The sequence below is a fragment of the Coregonus clupeaformis genome, chromosome 33 (genome assembly GCF_020615455.1).
Source record: "Coregonus clupeaformis isolate EN_2021a chromosome 33, ASM2061545v1, whole genome shotgun sequence".
Lineage (NCBI taxonomy): Eukaryota > Metazoa > Chordata > Actinopteri > Salmoniformes > Salmonidae > Coregonus > Coregonus clupeaformis.
In genome coordinates, this window is record NC_059224.1 from 28482514 (window position 1) to 28503486 (window position 20973).

The 20973-nt window shown below is 44.3% G+C and overlaps 1 protein-coding gene across 2 annotated transcripts in view; it reads right to left on the bottom strand.

The window, feature by feature from the left end:
- Window positions 1-20973, bottom strand: part of LOC121548951 (mannosyl-oligosaccharide 1,2-alpha-mannosidase IA) — a 183965-nt gene that overhangs the window by 132143 nt on the left and 30849 nt on the right. For both annotated transcript variants that reach the window (XM_041860637.2, XM_041860638.1), the window contains exon 2: window positions 10077-10173. In XM_041860637.2, the coding sequence (XP_041716571.2) occupies window positions 10077-10173 (97 nt within the window). The remainder of the gene's footprint in view (window positions 1-10076; window positions 10174-20973) is intronic.

The following is a 20973-nucleotide window of genomic DNA, read 5'->3' on the forward strand; positions in this document are numbered from 1 at the left end:
ATTTCTCGCATGGAATAGCCTTCATTTCTCAGAATAAGAATAGACTGACGAGTTTCAGAAGAAAGTTATTTATTTCTGGCCATTTTGATCCTGTAATCGAAACCATTTTGATCCTGATGCTGCAGATACTCAACTAGTCTCAAGAAGGCCAGTTTTATTGCTTCTTTAATCAGCACAACAGTTTTCAGCTGTACTAACATAATTGCAAAAGGGTTTTCTAATGTTCAATTAGCCTTTTAAAAGATAAACTTGGATTAGCAAACACAACGTGCCATTGGAACACAGGACTGATGGTTGCTGATAATGGGCCTCTGTACGCCTATGTAGATATTCCATTAAAAATCAGCCATTTCCAGCTACAATAGCTATTTACAACATTAACAATGTCTACACTGTATTTCTGATCAATTTGATGTTATTTTAAAGGACAAAAAAATTGCCTTTCTTTCGAAAACAAGGATATTTCTAAGTGACCCCAAACTTTTGAACGGTAATGTAAATAACCCACTTGATTTACTTTCCTCGTTAACAAAATATACATGCGTAGGGTAGGTATTAATTAGTCAAGCCATGAGGGAACAAAGACATCAGCAGGGTTTGACTGACTTCATTGATCAGACCGAATAACGACAATCATATTAGGACAACATTTCCTGACTCTGTTATTCATTTCCCAACCCTGGAGACAGGAGCCCTAGACTAAACAAAAAGCATGTCAAAACACATCAACTCAGGTAGCAAGTACGATTACAATCATGGATGAACCATGAGGTTGGACTGAAAACGTGGTAGGTAAGTGTGCCAAATGTCTGGGACATTCTAAATATAATTGCTAGGAAGGGTCTCTAAAAAGGTTTGCTTTCCCAGCAGTGTCTCATATGAAAATATTCATCAATAGACATTTGAACAAGTGGCATCCCACAGCCCATAGTCTAGGCCTACTTTCTGAACTAGAGCGTGTTGGCTTCCAGGCTGACTTCCTGCAAGGCCGAGCAGGGGGTCTGGCCCATCTGGCTCCTGCATGCATCTGCAGCTGGCGGAGCAGCCTTAACCCAAACAGCACACTGTCATCAATGCCTTGGGCTCGTCTTCCCAGGTAAACAGCACGTCGCAGAGCAGATGTCAGGCCATGTATTATGCATACCTCAGGTCCCATTAACCAAGCACTCCCATAGATTAATAATGCAAAGCTCCGCCATTTCTTGATTAATAAGATGCCGACTGAGTTTATCCTTGGCTCGGGAGTGGCGTAGGTAGCATCTGTGTGTGTGTGTTCGACCAGTGCCCCCCCCGGGAGAGAAGGAGCACCGGCTGGGCTGTGTTGTGCTGAAAACCATGGGACGCCCCTTCGCTAGCCCCTCTGTGCCGTTATGAGAGTGGGTGACACGAATAAATGCCAGTGTCAGTATATATTGTTTCCAGCTTCCCTGGCTAAATTAAGGGCATTAATCAAATTTTGTCCATAAAGCCTCTGTCTGTCCTGAAGCCTTGTAGTGACGGCAGGCAGGAGATAAGCGGGAAAGCTGTAACTTTTATTAGAAGAAGAGGCTGCCGCAAAGCCATGAATGTTTCATAAGGAACTTGTTCTCCGGCCACCTTTGACCGCGGTTGAGAGCCTTATTTCTTCAACGTGATGAAAACAGGTGGAAGAAAAGTACTATTGTCAAGCTTTGGGGCTGTTGTGCTGCAATCAATGGCACATAAAAGGAGTTGTAGCCTTGTCCTTTACAGCATATCCAAGAAAAAGAAAAAGGCTTGGCAAACGCCGTTGAAGACAACGTAATTGCCTGTCTGTTCCAGTGTTGTGGAAGCAAGTTAATGAGGCTTCCTTCTAAACAAAGTAGAATCTCAGCTGAAATCATACAAATAAGTTTACTTTTCTGAAAATGGAATATGGAAAGCGAAAGGACTGATAAATTCTCCAAAACAGAGACAAAGTAATCTGCCATTACAGATTCAGAGGGCTTTCTCTCAGACATGCATTTGCATATGTTAAATCCCTGATAATGAAACAGAATTAACACAAGGGTGATTGAAATTCTCAGTTAAATATGAAAGCCTAATCACCAAAAATGTTTGAAAAATATTTCAAGAGAGTAAACGATTAATTAGGAAGAATTTGTATTAGGCCTTTAAATGAGGTGCCATACTTCATGAGGTGAGCACTGGCAAAAAGTTACACTTGAAATCGGAAGTTTACATACACCTTAGCCAAATACATTTAAACTCAGTTTTTCACAATTCCTGACATTTAATCCTAGTAAAAATTCCCTGTCTTACGTCAGTTAGGATCACATTCCAGGTGGGTCAGCAGTTTACATACACTCAATTAGTATTTGGTTGCATTGCCTTTAAATTGTTTAACTTGGGTCAAACGTTTCGGGTAGCCTTCCACAAGCTTCCCACAATAAGTTGGGTGAATTTTGGCCCATTCCTCCTGACAGAGCTGGTGTAACTGAGTCAGGTTTGTAGGCCTCCTTGCTTGCACACGCTTTTTCAGTTCTGCCCACAAATGTTCTATAGGATTGAGGTCAGGGCTTTGTGATGGCCACTCCAATACCTTGACTTTGTTGTCCTTAAGCCATTTTGCCACAACTTTGGAAGTATGCTTGGGGTCATTGTCCATTTGGAAGACCCATTTGCGACCAAGCTTTAACTTCCTGACTGATGTCTTGAGTTGGGATGTTGTTCTTCGGCTTGCAAGCCGAACCTTTAGGCGTTTGGAAATTGCTTCCAAGGATGAACCAGACTTGTGGAGGTCTACAACTTTTTTTCCTGAGGTCTTGGCTGATTTCTTTTGATTTTCCCATGATGTCAAGCAAAGAGACACTGAGTTTGAAGGTAGGCCTTGAAATACTTCCACGGGTACACCTCCAATTGACTCAAATGATGTCAATTAGCCCATCAGAAGCTTCTAAAGCCATGACATCATTTTCTGGAATTTTCCAAACTGTTTAAAGGCACAGTCAACTTAGTGTATGTAAACTTCTGACCCACTGGAATTGTGATACAGTGAATTATAAGTGAAATAATTTGTCTGTAAACAATTGTTTGAAAAATTACTTGTGTCATGCACAAAGTAGATGTCCTAACCGACTTGCCAAAACTATAATTTGTTAACAAGACATTTGTGGAGTGGTTGAAAAAGGAGTTTTAATGACTCCAACCTAAGTGTATGTAAACTTCCGACTTCAACTGTATATGCAACTCCTGTCCCTAATGGAAAGTTATGAGTGAGGCAGGAGAACATTAATGGCATATTAGGGAGATGTTTTAATTAGAATGGGAACTCCATGTGAGATTGTAGCCTGTTTCAGAAATGACTGGTGTCCTCGGTGGTGCAGAGGAGAGCTGTTCATCACACACACAGAGAGAGAGAGAGAGAGAGAGAGAGAGAGAGAGAGAGAGAGAGAGAGAGAGAGAGAGAGAGAGAGAGAGAGAGAGAGAGAGAGAGAGAGAGAGAGAGAGAGAGAGAGAGAGAGAGAGAGAGAGAGAGAGAGAGAGAGAGAGAGAGAGAGAGAGAGAGAGAGAGAGAGAGAGAGAGAGAGAGAGAGAGAGAGAGAGAGAGAGAGAGAGAGAGAGAGAGAGAGAGAGAGAGAGAGAGAGAGAGAGAGAGAGAGAGAGAGAGAGAGAGAGAGAGAGAGAGAGAGAGAGAGAGAGAGAGAGAGAGAGAGAGAGAGAGAGAGAGAGAGAGAGAGAGAGAGAGAGAGAGAGAGAGAGAGAGAGAGAGAGAGAGAGAGAGAGAGAGAGAGAGAGAGAGCTCCTTCTTCACACCTCATTTAGCACCTCTGTAAGACAGCCCCAGACAGCCTGGTATCAGGCCCATCTGAAAGCCTGTCAACACACCACTCCCAACTGTCACAGGCCGCACAGCACAGCACACCCACATACAGCTTATGAGCTCACTTACAGCTGAACAGACATCTTATTAGAGGCAAACAAATATCTTTATTGTTGAAATGTAATTAGGCCACATAAAGAGAGGAAGGGGAGAGGAAGTGTGACGATAGAGGAAGTAAACTCTAGAACCGCCATAGGCCAACGGCCACTGTTGCTGGAAAAAAATCCTAGGGGAAACACTGTGAATGATCTGAATGATGAGGGTGAAGAGGATGATTGAATTTAGAACAATAGTGTAATGATGATAAACAATTGTGGGCGGCCTAATTGTTTTATTATGAAAGGCAGGAAATGGTATACAATTTCCCCTGGGAGAGTCAAATCAGACACTGGGTACAACATACAATGCGTGTACAGTTCACAATGGCAAGCCAAACCAAATGAATGGACGCACTGCAGAACTTAGATGAGCTGGAGTTAGATGGAGGATCGGATATTGAGATCGCTGTTGCTGAAGAGTCTTCATCGGATTCAAATTTTACGCTGTAAAAGGAGTTACTCGCCGCTGGCCTGTTACGGTGTTCTACAATGTGCGCGACATGGCTGCTATCAACGCGCACACGTGTTGTACAAGCAATGCCTTGACAAGACAGTCAGCAGGAGAGATTTCATAATGGATCTGGCATGTGAACTTCATGAGAACCACATGAACGGCAAGAAAGCAGCTACAGCCACCAAGCAGCCCGCCAAGGAGGCACCACAGCTCCCACTTGGGAAAAAGACACAATGTCAAGTCGGCAAGTGCACATGAAACAAGGCCCATGAAAACTGTGTGCATTGCAACCGATTTGTTTGTGGGGCTTGCTCACACAAAGCCACAAAGCTGTGTGGTGACTGTGGACCCGGAGCATAAAGAGAAGACAAGACGGATTCATGCTGAAGGCATGGGTATAAAGGGCAAAATACAGTGTCTGAAACTATCAACAAATCACTGTTTTTATTCATATTTATTTATGCAATTTATCCTTTACAATTGTTCATGTACTGGTGCTTTTGTTTAGGAATACAGTAAATCATTTCACCTGTGCACCTGCCTGTGCACCTGCCTGGTTATTATTATCATCTTTTACTTTCTACTTTGTCAAAAGAAGCTGTAACTGGACTTTATTCATTACAATAACTCTATTAGTAATCAAATCTACAAATAAAGTTGATCAAATGTATTACACTAATGCAGGGATCATCAACTAGATTCAGCCGCGGGCTGATTTTGTCTTGAGCGGATGGTCGGGGGGCCAGAACATAATTACAAATCATCGGTAGACTGCAATTTGTCCACAAGAATCCCAAACACATATAATATTAGACTAAAATATAACCATTTCAAACCTTGCTTACATTTGTATACAATCACGTGTCTCTCTATTATTCATGGGAACACTTGGGAACAGATTTCCAAAATGTTAATCACTTGGAGCTGATTTCCTGGTGTTTCCTGGTGATTTCCTGGTGTCCAACAGAACTTGGGGGGCTAAATAAAACCACCAGCGGGCCGAAACATATCCTTGCCTCTATCTAAACCAACAACTATTGTTGTTATATTTTTACATGGATATATTTCCACAAGTATTTATTTTTGCAATTAATCCTTTACAATTGTTTATGCACTATTTATCAAGCATTGGTGCTTATGTTTGAGCACCTTGTGGGTTGATATGCATCTGATGCATATGCTAATGGCGATGCCCGGCAACGTTCTCAAGGTTCTCTAGCGCAGGGTTTCCCAGCGCAGCACTCCACAGCTGATTCAAATAACCAACTCATCATCAAGCTTTGATTATTGGGGGGGGGGGGCCTCCAGGACCGAGTTTGGGAAACCCTGCTCTAGAGGGTACTTATAGGCTGAACGGCCCGGCGGCTCTAGTGTTAACAAAGTACCTTTTCCCCTTCTTATTCTGGAAAAACATTTTCTTAATGTACACACTTGTTATGGATCACAGTTAATGCAAGTCAAATATTAAAGCGAACGTTTAATTATTTTCCCAAATAATTTAACAATGTTCAAGCTTTGTGAATTAAAACAGGAGTTAAGTTAAATACCATCCAGAATAGGCCACCTCAACCAACTGCATACAGACCAGGGTTGGGAATGAAATCAGTACTTATCCTTCATCTGCAAATGGAGGTGATTGTCCCTCGAACATGGAGTATTAATTTAACTCCACAAATGACACTCAATGATAGTGATGGCTATAACAAATGGCTTGTAATACCTTGTAAGAGGAACTAGCTGTGCTGAGTGGTTTGCTGGAGGAGGAAAGAGAGGCGGGAAAAAATACATGTCATTGTTCTACTTCCATTTGGCAAGTGCTGCATCTTAACAAAACAAATATGGGGCATTCTGTGGTACAAGGCATGTAGAGTAATACCAACCACACAGGAGGGGGTTGTTTAGTGTGTGTGTGTGTGTGTGTGTGTGTGTGTGTGTGTGTGTGTAAACAAGAACACTGCAATCGTTCCGTTTCCCCAGGAGTCATGCAGCAGTATACAGTGTTCTGTAGTATGTCTCACATGGGAAAGAGAGAAAGGAAGCAGCAACACTTATTAATAGATACATAACACTACCTCAGTGCCTTTAACTCAATTACCTCCCTTTAACACACACACACACACACACACACACACACACACACACACACACACACACACACACACACACACACACACACACACACACACACACACACACACACACACACACACACACACACACACACACACACACACACACACACACACACACACACACATTAGCAGAGAGCTTAATGAACCGCTCTTAATGTCCAGCGAATACCCAGCAGCCATAGGATTCACAGACACAGGCGGCCCAAACACCTATAGCCTATTGCAGTCTTCTGTGCATCAAATCTAAGAGATGACAGAATAATGTGCATCTATCTGGATCTATCAGTCAAGAGATGCTTCCATCAAAGCATAGAAAAAGCCTATACCAACTACACTGCTCAAAAAAATAAAGGGAACACTAAAATAATGTCAACCAGATCTGAATGAATGAAATAATCTTATTAAATACTTTTTTCTTTACATAGTTGAATGTGCTGACAACAAAATCACACAAAAATTATCAATGGAAATCAAATGTATCAACCCATGGAGGTCTGGATTTGGAGTCAACCTCAAAATTAAAGTGGAAAACCACACTACAGGCTGATCCAACTTTGATGTAATGTCCTTAAAACAAGTCAAAATGAGGCCTCCACGTGCCTGTATGACCTCCCTACAACGCCTGGGCATGCTCCTGATGAGGTGGCGGATGGTCTCCTGAGGGATCTCCTCCCAGACCTGGACTAAAGCATCCGCCAACTCCTGGACAGTCTGTGGTGCAACGTGGCGTTGGTGGATGGAGTGAGACATGATGTCCCAGATGTGCTCAATTGGATTCAGGTCTGGGGAACGGGCGGGCCAGTCCATAGCATCAATGCCTTCCTCTTGCAGGAACTGCTGACACACTCCAGCCACATGAGGTCTAGCATTGTCTTGCATTAGGAGGAACCCAGGGCCAACCGCACCAGCATATGGTCTCACAAGGGGTCTGAGGATCTCATCTCGGTACCTAATGGCAGTCAGGCTACCTCTGGCGAGCACATGGAGGGCTGTGCGGCCCCCAAAGAAATGCCACCCCACACCATGACTGACCCACCGCCAAACCGGTCATGCTGGAGGATGTTGCAGGCAGCAGAACGTTCTCCACGGCGTCTCCAGACTCTGTCACGTCTGTCACATGTGCTCAGTGTAAACCTGCTTTCATCTGTGAAGAGCACAGGGCGCCAGTGGCGAATTTGCCAATCTTGGTGTTCTCTGGCAAATGCCAAACGTCCTGCACGGTGTTGGGCTGTAAGCACAACCCCCACCTGTGGACGTCGGGCCCTCATACCACCCTCATGGAGTCTGTTTCTGACCGTTTGAGCAGACACATGCACATTTGTGGCCTGCTGGAGGTCATTTTGCAGGGCTCTGGCAGTGCTCCTCCTGCTCCTCCTTGCACAAAGGCGGAGGTAGCAGTCCTGCTGCTGGGTTGTTGCCCTCCTACGGCCTCCTCCACGTCTCCTGATGTACTGGCCTGTCTCCTGGTAGCGCCTCCATGCTCTGGACACTACGCTGACAGACACAGCAAACCTTCTTGCCACAGCTCGCATTGATGTGCCATCCTGGATGAGCTGCACTACCTGAGCCACTTGTGTGGGTTGTAGACTCCGTCTCATGCTACCACTAGAGTGAAAGCACCGCCAGCATTCAAAAGTGACCAAAACATCAGCCAGGAAGCATAGGAACTGAGAAGTGGTCTGTGGTCACCACCTGCAAAACCAGTCCTTTATTGGGGGTGTCTTGCTAATTGCATATAATTTCCACCTGTTGTCTATTCCATTTGCACAACAGCATGTGAAATGTATTGTCAATCAGTGTTGCTTCCTAAGTGGACAGTTTGATTTCACAGAAGTGTGATTGACTTGGCGTTACATTGTGTTGTTTAAGTGTTCCCTTTATTTTTTTGAGCAGTGTATTAAGAGCTTTCTCCAGTTACTACAGAGGGGCGTGTTCACTAAAATAGTTTCTTAAAAAGCTGCGTGTGTAAACGTAAAGGGTCTATTTCTCAAATATATTTGATGAAATCCTCTGTGCCAGCCAGAAAAAGTTCAGAGGAATTCTTCCATCAACGATACATCTTCAATAGAAGTCTACAGCAGCAGCGATACCATCCACTAACAAAACAAGATTACAATTTGAGCAGACAATAAATACAATGCATCTATTTGTCTGAGCCTCCCAGCCTGACTGTGGTGGAACAGAGTCCAGACAGATTTAGTGGTGCTCCAGGTACCCTCTCCTCTCCCTGGCCTGGCCTGGCTGGCACCACAGGATTATTGATTAATACATTGAACAAAAATATAAATGCAACACGTAAAGTGTTGGTCCCATGTTTCATGAGCTGAAATAAAAGATCCCTGAAATGTTCCAAACTAACAAAAAGCTTATTTCTCTCCAATTCTGTACACAAATTTGTTCACATCCCTGTTAGTTAGAGTTTCTCCTTTGCCAAGATAACCCATCCACCTGACAGGTGTGGCATATCAAGAAGCAGATTGAACAGCATGATCATTACACAGGTGCACCTTGTGCTGGGGACAATAAAAGGCCACTCTAAAATTTGCAATTTTGTCACACTACACAATGCCACAGATGTCTCAAGGTTTGAAGGAGCGTGCAATTGGCATGCTGACTGCAGGAATGTCAACCAGAGCTGTTGCCAGATATTTTTATGTTAATTTCTCTACCATAAACCTCCTCCAATGACGTTTTAGAGAATTTGGCAGTACGTCCAACCGGCCTCACAAACGCAGACCATGTGAATGGCGTCGTGTGGGCGAGCGCTTTGCTGATGTCAACGTTGTGAACAGAGTGCCCCATGGTGGCGGTGGGGTTATGGGCAGGCATAAGATACAGACAACGAACACAATTGCATTCAATTTGAATGCACAGAGATACAGTGATGAGATCCTGAGGCCCATTGTCGTGCTATTCATCTGCCGCCATCACCTCATGTTTCAGCATGATAATGCACGGCCCCATGTTCCAAGGATCTGTACACAATTCCTGGAAACTGAAAATGTCCCAGTTCTTCCATGGCCTGCATACTCACCAGACATGTCATCCATTAAGCATGATTGGGATGCTCTGGATCGACATGTATGACAGCGTGTTCCAATTCCCACCAATATCCAGCAACTTTGCACAGACATTGAAGAGGAGTGAGACAACATTCCACAGGCCACAATCAACAGCCTGATCAACTCTATGCGAAGGAGATGTGTTGCGCTGCATGAGGCAAATGGTGGTCACACCAGATACTGACTGGTTTTCTGATCCACGCCCCTAATTTTTTTTTTTTATCTGAGACCAACAGATGCATATCTGTATTCCCAGTCATGTGAAATCCATAAATTAGGGCCTAATGAAATTATTTCAATTTACTGATTTCCTTATATGAACTGTAATTCAGTAAAATCTTTGAAATGGTTGCCTTTATATTTTTGGTCAGTATAGCTTTGACTGATTTCCAATTTGGTCCTAATCTGTGGTGCAAGGCTGATGGCAGCAGGGGCGGGCATGAATCAGCCGTCTTGTGGGACTGAAAGGGACGGGAGACAGATACTCACCAAACAGATTGCTGGAGTGGCCTTGCTTGGAGACAGGCCTCAGCTCATTGGATCCCCAGGCATAGCGCTTGTAACTGTCCCAGGCAAACTTCATCATCTGTGGGCAAAGGCAGAAGAAGGGGAGGGGGGATAAATAGGTTTAGGCTAGGTCTTAGCAGATCTATGAAGGGTGATTCACTTCCTGTGGGTGTTTTGGTCATTATGGGCAGGTTTCCAGTAAAGTATTTGTTTTGTTAAATAAGGGTGTATTTGTGACATGGAGCAGACTTTAGGCTATTTTCTGTTGGACAACATGTTGTTGTCACCTCAGATATTAACTGTGCAGGGAAGTCTGTCAATCATTTAATAGACCTTGACATTACACAAGAAAAATCTATAAAGTGTCTCAGTTTGATGTCTTCAGTGACCCTGGTTTGTGATACTTAACCACTGAGAGACAGCCATACTCTACATTACATCCTGAATTTCCAAGCTACAAGGTTGTTCTTCAATCAGTGTCTTCTGACAGTATCTATTTTGGTCCCAGAGACTATAATTGACGCCTAATCCTCCTTAAAAATCAATGGAATCATAGCAAAAAAAACCGAAATGGAGATTACAGGATAAAGCCTTTTGTTCCCTCTCCCTGGTGAAGCAATCCAGATGGTGTCAGATAAGCTGTTCAAAACGAGGACAGCTTTTCAAAGTTTTCAAATTTGAATGAAAAAGGTATTACTCACTTAAAACTGCAATCTATAAAGTTTACTTTGTTGAGTGTCTGAAATTATACGAACCATTTAATATTGCAACACCACTGCTTTCGGCTATAATACAGTCCAACTAAGTTTGCATATGGGAAAATAACAGGCCAGAAATAATTGAAGTGATAAATTGGAAGGGAATGGTTGTCTGACTGCACTAACAATGCACCCCAACACAGTGCTAGTGTCGAATTCTCTCTCTGCACAGTCACATCTCAGTTCTCTTCTGCAGGGTAGCGATTACCAGTGTGTCCTCTAGTATTTGTGTGTTTGTTGTTGGGAGGATTAGGCTGTAAGGGAGAAAATAGAGAAATATGCTGCCGTTCTCTAAAGTTGGTACAGAGGCAGATTGAAGCTGAAATCCCCCTCAAGCAAAAGATGAGAAGACCAGACCGAGATTAAAATATTTTTTCCCCCAAGACGCTCAGCTTGTCAGATCCACATAGGGAAATGGGGTCCACAATTCCATGCTGGCTATTGAAAATCACTAGCAAAACAATCAAAGTGGATGAGGGTAGTCGCTATATCCCAGTAATCCACACATCACAAGACAAATCTTTAGAGAATCAATGGACAGAAACAATAATGGTTCTTCTTCTGATGTGTGCCCTTCCTGCAATGTGAAAACCAGAGCAACCGCTGTGTTCTCTCTCGGTTACCTCCGCCATTTCAAATGATGAGATTATGTTGATAATGCACAAGCTAATGCACAAATGATTGGAACAGAAATGTGGAAAGATTGGAATTAAATTGAGTGAAAAAAGTATGTTATCCGTGACAGAGAGCAGAGATGGATTAGGAGGATTAGGCGGCCCGCCTACAGCGGCAGGTGGCATTTTCCGAGCTAAATTGACCTAAACGCACCTCCAATACATAAAACCTCACATAATTCTGCCCAAAAAGAATGACACTCTCTCACCTAGTGGAATATAGGCTATTTAGGTGAGCGCTGGTGCCGCCCCATGATAAGCAGTGGGCACTTTTTCAAAAGCAGGGGCGCAAAATATTTTGCTTGTCCATGCCAAGCGTCATGTCTGGATGAAACCTGGCACCATCCCTACGGTGAAGCACGGTGGTGGCAGCAACATGCTGTGGGGATGTTTTTCAGTGGCAGGAACTGGGAGACTGGTCAGGATCGAGGCAAAGATGAATGGAGCAAAGTACAGAGAGATCCTTGATTAAAACCTGCTCCAGAGCGCTCAGGACCTCAGACTGGGGCGAAGGTTCACCTTCCAACAGGACAACGACCCTAAGCACACAGCCAAGACAACGCAGGAGTGGCTTTGGGACAAGTCTCTGAATGTTCTTGAGTGGCCCAGCCAGAGCCTGGACTTGAACCCGATCTAACATCTCTGGAGAGACCTGAAAATAGCTGTCCAGCGACGCTCTCCATCCAACCTGCCAGAGCTTGAGAGGATCTGCAGAGAAGAATGGGAGAAACTCCCCAAATACATGTGTGCCAAGCTTGTAGCGTCATACCCAAGAAGTGTCAAGGCTGTAATCGCTGCCAAAGGTGCTTCAACAAAGTACTGAGTAAAGGGTCTGAATACTTATGTAAATGTTATATTTCATTTTATATATTTTTTTTATACATTTGCAAACATTGCTAAAAATCTGTTTTTGCTTTGTCATTATGGGGTATTGTGTGTAGATTGATGAGGGGAAAAAAACAATTTTATCAATTTTAGAATAAGGCTCTAACTTAACAAAATGTGGAAAAAGTCAAGCGGTCTGAAAACTTTCCGAATGCACTGTAAACTGTACAGGGCTCTGTAGCATCAAACAGATGCTAGACATTCAGATACACAAAGAATGTTAGTTTGATCAAAATACAGGCGAGTGTACACTATTTAATGCTAACTCAAGAGAACTGGGTATTCAAAACCAATGTTATATGGTAAAAGTAACATACTATTTTATTTGTATGAACAGTGTATTACAGTTCAGTGTGTCCGAGTGTGTCTCAGGTGTAGAGACACACAAGTGCGGAGAACCGTAGTTACAGATTCTTACACCAGATAATGTTAATTTCTGCCGACACCTTGTCTATTTCAAGTCTTCTCTCATTGATCGAGACAGGTGGGTGTCCACCCCAAAGTGCTGCATGTCATGATGACAAAGACCTGTCTCGATCAATGAGTGAGAAGACTTGAACTAAACACGATGGCGGCGCACATATTGTTGGATTACTTTATGAAGCAAAAAAATTATTTATTTTAATAACAGAGCATTTTCTAAATTCAAACTGACCCCCTGCAACTGGACATGGACATTTTATGAGACTCCTGTTTATCCCAAATCGAGGACGAAGACGGCATCGCTAAGGTTGGTCGAAAATTCTCTGTGCTTCACCAAACAGTACCTATCCTGTAACTCCAAGTAAAGGATACCAAAAATCTTTGGTTAAATCACATTATCTGGTGTAACAATCTGTAGCTAAGAGAACTGGTGATCAGCAGATGATGGGAGAGGTGGTCATGAAACATTACAAAGAAACATACAGTAGGTTCAGGAAATAATTGTAAAGCTGTGGGAGGAGTGTTGTCATGATCAAACTGCCATTCAGCTCCTCATAAGTAATCTGCTTGAAATCCAGCATAATGTCTAATCCCTCGAGAGGGATACAGTTCTGATACAATGACACACACAGGCAAAGGAATTATGTTTCTGTCTCTAGAATCCAGTACAGGAAGAAGCCCAGGCACTACACAGTATTGTCTGTAAGACAGAAAACGAAAAAATATTCTATTCTATTGTACAGTTTGAACAAAAGTTGAAACGTGCCTGCATAACATCAACATTAGGATAGACTGGTTGAACATGCATACATGTGCACAGGCACAGAGATTATGGTGCCAGAGGGGATGGCTGCTGTTTTATGGACTCTTAACCAACTGTGCTATTTTGTTAGTTTTTTCGCATTGCTTGTAACTTATTTTGTACATAATGTTACCTCAATTACCTCGAATAACCGGTGCCCCTGCACATTGACTCGGTACCGGTACCCCCTGTATATAGCCTCGCTATTGGTATTTTACTGCTGCTCTTTAAAAAATAAATAATAATAATAAATGTATTTTGGGTATTTTTTTGGTAATCTTTCTTAAAACTGCATTCTTGGTTAAGGGCTTGTAAGTAAGCATTTCACTGTAAGGTCTACACCTGTTGTATTCAGCGCATGTGACAAATACAATTAGATTTCATTTGATTTAATAGAAGTAATTGCCATTACCCTCAACTTTTACACAGTGACCAGACCGTACAAATGAGCCTAGGCAAGTAAGCAGACAGTATCTACCTACAACCATGTGTATCAGGCATGCTTAGGCAAATATTTTTATAGTACAACCAGCTTCAGTTTTAGAGATTTACAACAGTACATTGTTGTATTATTGTTTCTCCTCACTGTTTGGTAGGTAACTTAGCTAGCTAGCTTGCTGAATATGCAATACTTTTTATTTACATCTGTTTGGAATCCTATCTTGCATCATGCCTATAATTTTGTGAAATTGAAATGCATCCAAGGTCATAATCATAACCAATGTCAACCCTCATCAATTATGTTACCTAGCTAGTAAAATTATTTACAGTTGCTGATGTTACACGTTAGCAGGCGCATAACAAGTTAGCAGGCACCAGGCTAACTAGCTAGCCAACTCCAGTCATGTGCTAAAGTCTGCTGGTAAACCTAGCTTTAGGTGGTTGGTTGTAACGTTGCAGCTTGCTGTTTAGTAGCTAGCCATATCTACGACTAAAAAGAGAAGAGATTTTACAACCGAGATACAAAAGATCTCGGATTGTAAAACCTCTTCTATTTTTAGTCATAGATATGGCTACCGATAGTTTTTTAGCTAGCTAACTTAGCAAAGCAGTACTACTGTAAGACAGTAGTATGTTAGCCAGCAACACACAATATGAGTTTTAGTAGATCAACTAAAGTTAGCTAGCTATGTGGTTTACAGGACAAATAACTTACTTAGCTAGGCACCGTATTTGTCATCTGCCCTCTTGGTGCTGGCATTGGCTGTAGCGGAGCTTCTAACGTTAGCTAAATCCAACTCTTTGTTCCAAATCCCTTTCGCTTCATTCCAGTTGAAACATGTACGGTTTAACGTCACCATGTAGCTAATAGATGCTCCATCATCAAATTTGTGTTGATGAGAGGAATCACTTGAAGCCATTATGTCTGGTCAGTTCTTTCAGTTTTGCCCAAAGGATTGTTGTAAGTGTCCGCCTCCTTTAAAAAAAAGCCAGCCTTGAGGGAGGGACGGGGGCCAGAGCACAAAGCACCGCCCCAACACAAGTTGTAGTATTTCAGAGACTGGAAAAAATTTGTCTGCTTGTATATTTACTACTGAATCTGCCAAAAGGAACATCGCTGAAAGACGTCCAATGGCTCTATCTACACCCACAAAAACGTATAGTGCGATCAGTATAACATAGAGCCTTCGCGAAATGCCACAAAGCAGTACTACATGTATTTTTTTATCTTGTCCCCCATCAATACACTGGAAGCCGTCATAGGGTGTATCATTCAGCGTGTGAAGCACTGGCCTGCCTTCCCCCTGGGCAATTATGGGTGAAACACATCTCACTGTCCTAGAAATGCCTCAGACATGCTGAAAACAAGCTAAGATTCCCCCAGGGTGAAATTCCCCTTTAATATTGTGGGAGAAACTTCCAGAGGGGCTCATAATGGTATTTATGAAAGGCACCTCTCACTCTGATTTCCCTGATAATGAAATGAAAACAGCTCCACTCAGTCCCGGGCCTAAACAAACAGTCCCTTCTCGTCCCTCTGTCTGAGGGCCCCCCTGTCGAGAATGCTGGTGGGAAGTCATTTGCAGCGCAGCGTGGACTCCCCATACCAGCCAGCAATCTCCTCCAGAAATTAGATGAGTATATCGACTCCCACACAGAGAGCAAGAGAGAGATCTTGGCTCAATGAGTCTATGGTGTTATTTACCCCAAAACCTGGGCCCCACCCCCTTGCAACCTCCCGGTGCTCACAGCTCACACTGGTCCTGCAGTGGTCCTGCTGAGAGGATGCCAAATACAAGCCAGTGGTTCTGTTGGTTGGTGTAGTTAGTAGATAGGTGACTCGGAACAGGAACCATTTGCCAAAACTGAATTAGAAGTTGTGGGGAGATGGGCGGCATTGAATACGGGCCATATTGATTCTCATTCAGTAGTGCTAGGTTTTTTTTGCAATAAAAAGCAGCAGGCTGTTCTGGCGGACTATTCCCAGATGGAAAATGCTTTTGTTCACTGTGGGTTACCTGTCTCCATCCAGACGGCTCAATATTCAGTCCCCTGAACCTCGGTACAAAGCAGTGTGGTCCTAAAGGAAGGACCGGCAGAGCCAAGAGCGAGTCCTGCTCTTGCTTAGATGGAGCGCCAGCCTCCCTGATTTACAAGGCAGTAATTGCTTTTCCAGTCAAGGTTTAATGTGAGCGTTTGAGTCAAAAATGTAATCTCGTCATTCGTGGCTCTCTCACTCTATGCATGAGGTCTGTTGGCAGGCGGATCAGCGGCAGGAGCGCCCCCATTGTTTATCGCCGGCATTGTGTAGTCCAAAGACGTCACAGCAACACTGGAATGAGTTGACAGCGGGTGCTCGGAGGGGGGGGGGGCGAGGGAGAACATGTTACATTCTGCCGTCAGAAACAAACACAAGGCTGAGTTCTCAGTGCAGCAGAGCAGACAGCATGCTGGGATATCACTAAGGCTCTCCTATGTGGCATCTATGTGGTGCCCTGGGATGCAGAGCGGTGTACCATTGTTGTCAGGTAACACACACATGCTCAAAAGAAAGGGCTCTTTTTCCCCTCTCACAGGCAGGAGAGTCCGTCAGAGTGGACCTAAAGGTGGAGCAGGCCGTAGTGGGCTCTGCTGTCTGTTAAGAGGATTAACCTCCCTCAGTGCGTTGTCCTTCTAAGGGCTCAGACACAGCAATAGGGATTGCTGGCCCAGAGTACTTAGCACCTCTGAACGTAATTTCCGAACCGAGTGTGCACCAATTTTACATGTAGAATCAAGTGGGGAAAAATCAGACGTCTACAGCGGGTGGTTCCTAACACACTGACACGCTGAACGATCGGCAGACAAACGCTAGATCCACATTCCGTGCGATGTGTGCGAGCCTTTAGAGTTTAGAGAGGGGGCAGATCAGGAGCAGATGTTTATTGATTCATAAAACAGCCCCAAGGGAGTGCTTTATTTTCTATAGGCCTATAGGTTGGTTGGAGAGTCATGTGAGGACAAAACAGGGTGGGGGAAGAGTAAAACCAAAGTCAGTGTATCATGAATCATAAGTGTCTATTCAAAGACAAAGGACTAAAAGGCTAGTCCTAATCACTAAAGACTATTCCATCCCCTCATGTCCGTTTCCATCCCCTGCTAGGCTACTAGCCTGTCCTCCATGTTCCGCTCATCTTTTCCCTCCTCTCTTCTCTTTGCTGACCAGCCCAGGACATTCAGCTAGTTTGCAGACCTGGGAACGAATCATCTGTTTGCCAAATTTCCATTTCCCTTATCCCCTGCTGTCAGTCCCATCCTCCTCTCCCCCCTCATCCCACATTGAGGACTCTCAGAGCAGTGTGGGAAGGAGAGCAAAATTATGATTTGGAGGAGCTCTGTGCCATGGAGGTTTCTGATGGAGAGAAGAGCCAGATAGACAGACTGGGAGACAGAGCCCTGAACCCAGGGCAAGCAGTTGACCAGGACAGAGAGCCCAACCACAGGCAATGTCAACAGACACAGCATCCATGCCAACTCCCATTTACTGTCAACCAAACTGCCTCTGCTTTTTACACTCACTTTCTCAGTGTCTTTCCTCTCATCTTCTCTCTCACTCACTCTCTTGCTCTATCCTCTCTCTCTCTCACTCTCCCTCTGTCCTCCATCTCTCTACTATTGCTGTTGTTCTCTCCTCTTTCTCCCTCTCTCCCTCCCTCTGTCCTCCACCTCTTTCTTGCAACAAACCTAAACATACCCATCCTTAACCCTGGAGGAGAGGAGGAGAGTTGGAGAAGATCCTCTTAGCAGAGTTATTTGCCTGGCAGAGGCTTATCTGAACGCCCGGCTATTGGAGGTGACAGTGTCGGGACACATTTACGCTCTGGCAAAGGATTAGGCCTACACAATCACTTGCACTGTGTATTTTTGATTGAGCTAACACTCTCATATAAAGTCAGCCGTTGTACAGAACATCTTGGTGTGTTTGTGTGGGCCCATCCAGTCAAATCAATAGTGAGTTTAGGGCCTTGTTAACATTCATGAAAATCAGGTGAGCTAAAGACACTCAAATCCCCAAACCTGACAGCAAAATATTCTTCCAGACTTCGGTATCCTTGTACGGGAATAAATTGAATCTAACACCAAGAGCAATACTTTTTTCTGAACGTCAAAATACAGATCTTTGTTTCTTTGACTACAACATGGAAGCTATCAAAGTCAGTCCAGAGAGCGCTGGTGACAGCCGATATAGTTAATGGGAGTACGGCACAAAGAACCGCACACTTGCTTTAGAGCACTGGACGTGTACCCTTTCATCATTAAAAGTGCATTTGAAATCACCGCCATCATTATGCAAATGCTGCCAAGCATAGAAATCTAATCATCGGCACTCTGTGACTGTACCTGGCTTTTTCTCTGGAAGATCAGGCTAGTGACACTTTAAAGCGAGGAAAGTCTCACCACCGTTTCATGACGGATCTGGACATCTCCAGCATACCACAATTAATTTTCTCTTTCCCCCTTCTGATAACCAGGTGGCGAATCGCATCTCTGCATGTCTGGCAGACATATCAGTGTGGATGTCGGATCACCACCTCAAGCTGAACCTCGATAAGACGGAGCTGCTCTTCCTCCCGGGGAAGGACTGCCCGCTCCATGATCCTGCCATCATCGTTGACAACTCCATTGTGTCCTCCTCCCAGAGTGCAAAGAACCTTGGCGTGACCCTGGACAACACCCTGTCGTTCTCCGCTAACATCAAAGCAGTGACCCAATCCTGCAGGTTCATGCTCTACAACATTCGCAGAGTACGACCCTACCTCACACAGAAAGCGGCACAGGTCCTAATCCATGCACTTGTCATCTCCCGTCTGGATTACTGCAACTCGCTGTTGGCTGGGCTCCCTGCCTGTGCCATAAAACCCCTACAATTTACCCAGAACGCTGCAGCCCGTCTGGTGTTCAACCTTGCCAAGTTCTCTCGTCACCCCGCTCCTCCGCACACTCCACTGGCTTCCAGGCTACTACAAGACCATGGTGCTTGCCTACGGAGCTGTGAGGGGAACGGCACCTCCTTACCTTCAGGCTCTAATCAGACCCTACACCCAAACGAGGGCACTACGTTCATCCACTTCTGGCCTGCTAGCCCCCCTACCTCTACGGAAGCACAGTTCCCGCTCAGCCCAGTCAAAGCTATTCGCTGTTCTGGCACCCCAATGGTGGAACAAGCTCCCCCACGACGCCAGGACAGCGGAGTCACTGACCACCTTCCGGAGACACTTGAAACCCTACCTCTTTAAGGAATACCTGGATTAGTATAAAAGTAATCCTTCCCCCTGGATAAGAGCGTCTGCTAAATGATGTAAATGTAATACACTACGATCATGCACATTCAGTGCCTCTGCCTGGCACGGTTTGCCCATTCCCACAAGGAGCCTCATAGGACGAAGTACACCCAGCATCACTAATTCATAATATTCCCACCATCTCCTGACAACTTCACAAGGAGTCATGCTGTATCTGGCCCACAACTGCATAGTTTATAATGTTAAGAGCTACTGGGAATTGTGTTGTCATAGAGAATATCATAAGCTACTCCTGATAAAATCCATTCTTTGTCTATGCACCTTGCACATGTAGATAAACACCTTTAAAATGAAATGACACATTTCCAACAATGCCCTTATCATCAGTAATAGGACTAGGTGAACGAATGAATAGCAGTCACAAAAGACAGATATCTTGTCCGCAACATTGTGCTATTAAGTGAGCACAAGAAGCAACACCGTATGATAGTCAGCTATGCTCTTTACTGCAGTTAAAGCCAGTCTGAAGGAGCACAAGTCTTCAGCAACACACAACATCTGTGTCATTGTTTCACTCTGGGTTCTAGTAAACAGGGCTGCAGCCTCTTGTCAGGATCACCATGTATACAGCCTTCTAGAGTTCACCAGATTGGAAGGCAGTAAGCTCTTCATGGCATTCCTCAACATGCCCAAGCTGTTCCCAGCATGGCACTACTTCTGCTGCTTCCCTCCTGCTCCACACACAGACCAGCCACTTGATCTGTTTATTTTATATAGAGTAGGGACTTTCACTAGTTTCTGTGTGTGTGTGTGTGTTACATTTATGCCCTGCACAAACATGTCTATCCCTATTATTTCACCATGACACACATTCAAGCACACACTGATTCAAGGCTGTTAAGGAACAACAGATGAGAGATAATTGAAGGAGACAATGTAATTGTGGAAGAATAAATCAAACACAGAACAGAAAGCGTGTGTCTGTGTACAATGTCTGTGACTCCCAGTAGAGACTAGTAGGTACTGCAGGAGAGTCTCAGAGAGCCCCTTAGATGCAGCATGGTGTCTCAATGGAGATGGATTCACACCAAAGTGGAGGACCAGAACGGTCCAGGTATCCTTTTGATGTAATTATACCTGCTATTCCCCTTTATTGCATTCCGGTTTCATGGCTGTGTCTGTTCTCTCTTTGTTCTACATCCATTATCTCTCTGCCATCTCTTTAAAGCCCCGCCAACACTACTGACCCACAGCAAGACAGCAACCCGCTCTGAAGGGAAGTCTCCCGGGAAGTCTCCCGAGTGGCGCAGTGGTCTAAGGCACTGCATCGCAGTGCTAGCTGTGCCACTAGAGATCCTATTTCAAATCCAGGCTCTGTCGTAGCCGGCCGTGACGGGAGACCCATGGGGCGGCGCACAAGTCGTCCATGGTAGGGGAGGGAATGGCCAGCAGGGATGTAGCTCAGTTGGTAGAGCATGGCGTTTGCAACACCAGGGTTGTGGGTTTGATTTCCACGGGGGGCCAGTATGACTAATAAAATAATGTATGCACTCACTAACTGTAAGTCGCTCTGGATAAGAGCGTCTGCTAAATGACATGAAGGAATGAACAGGT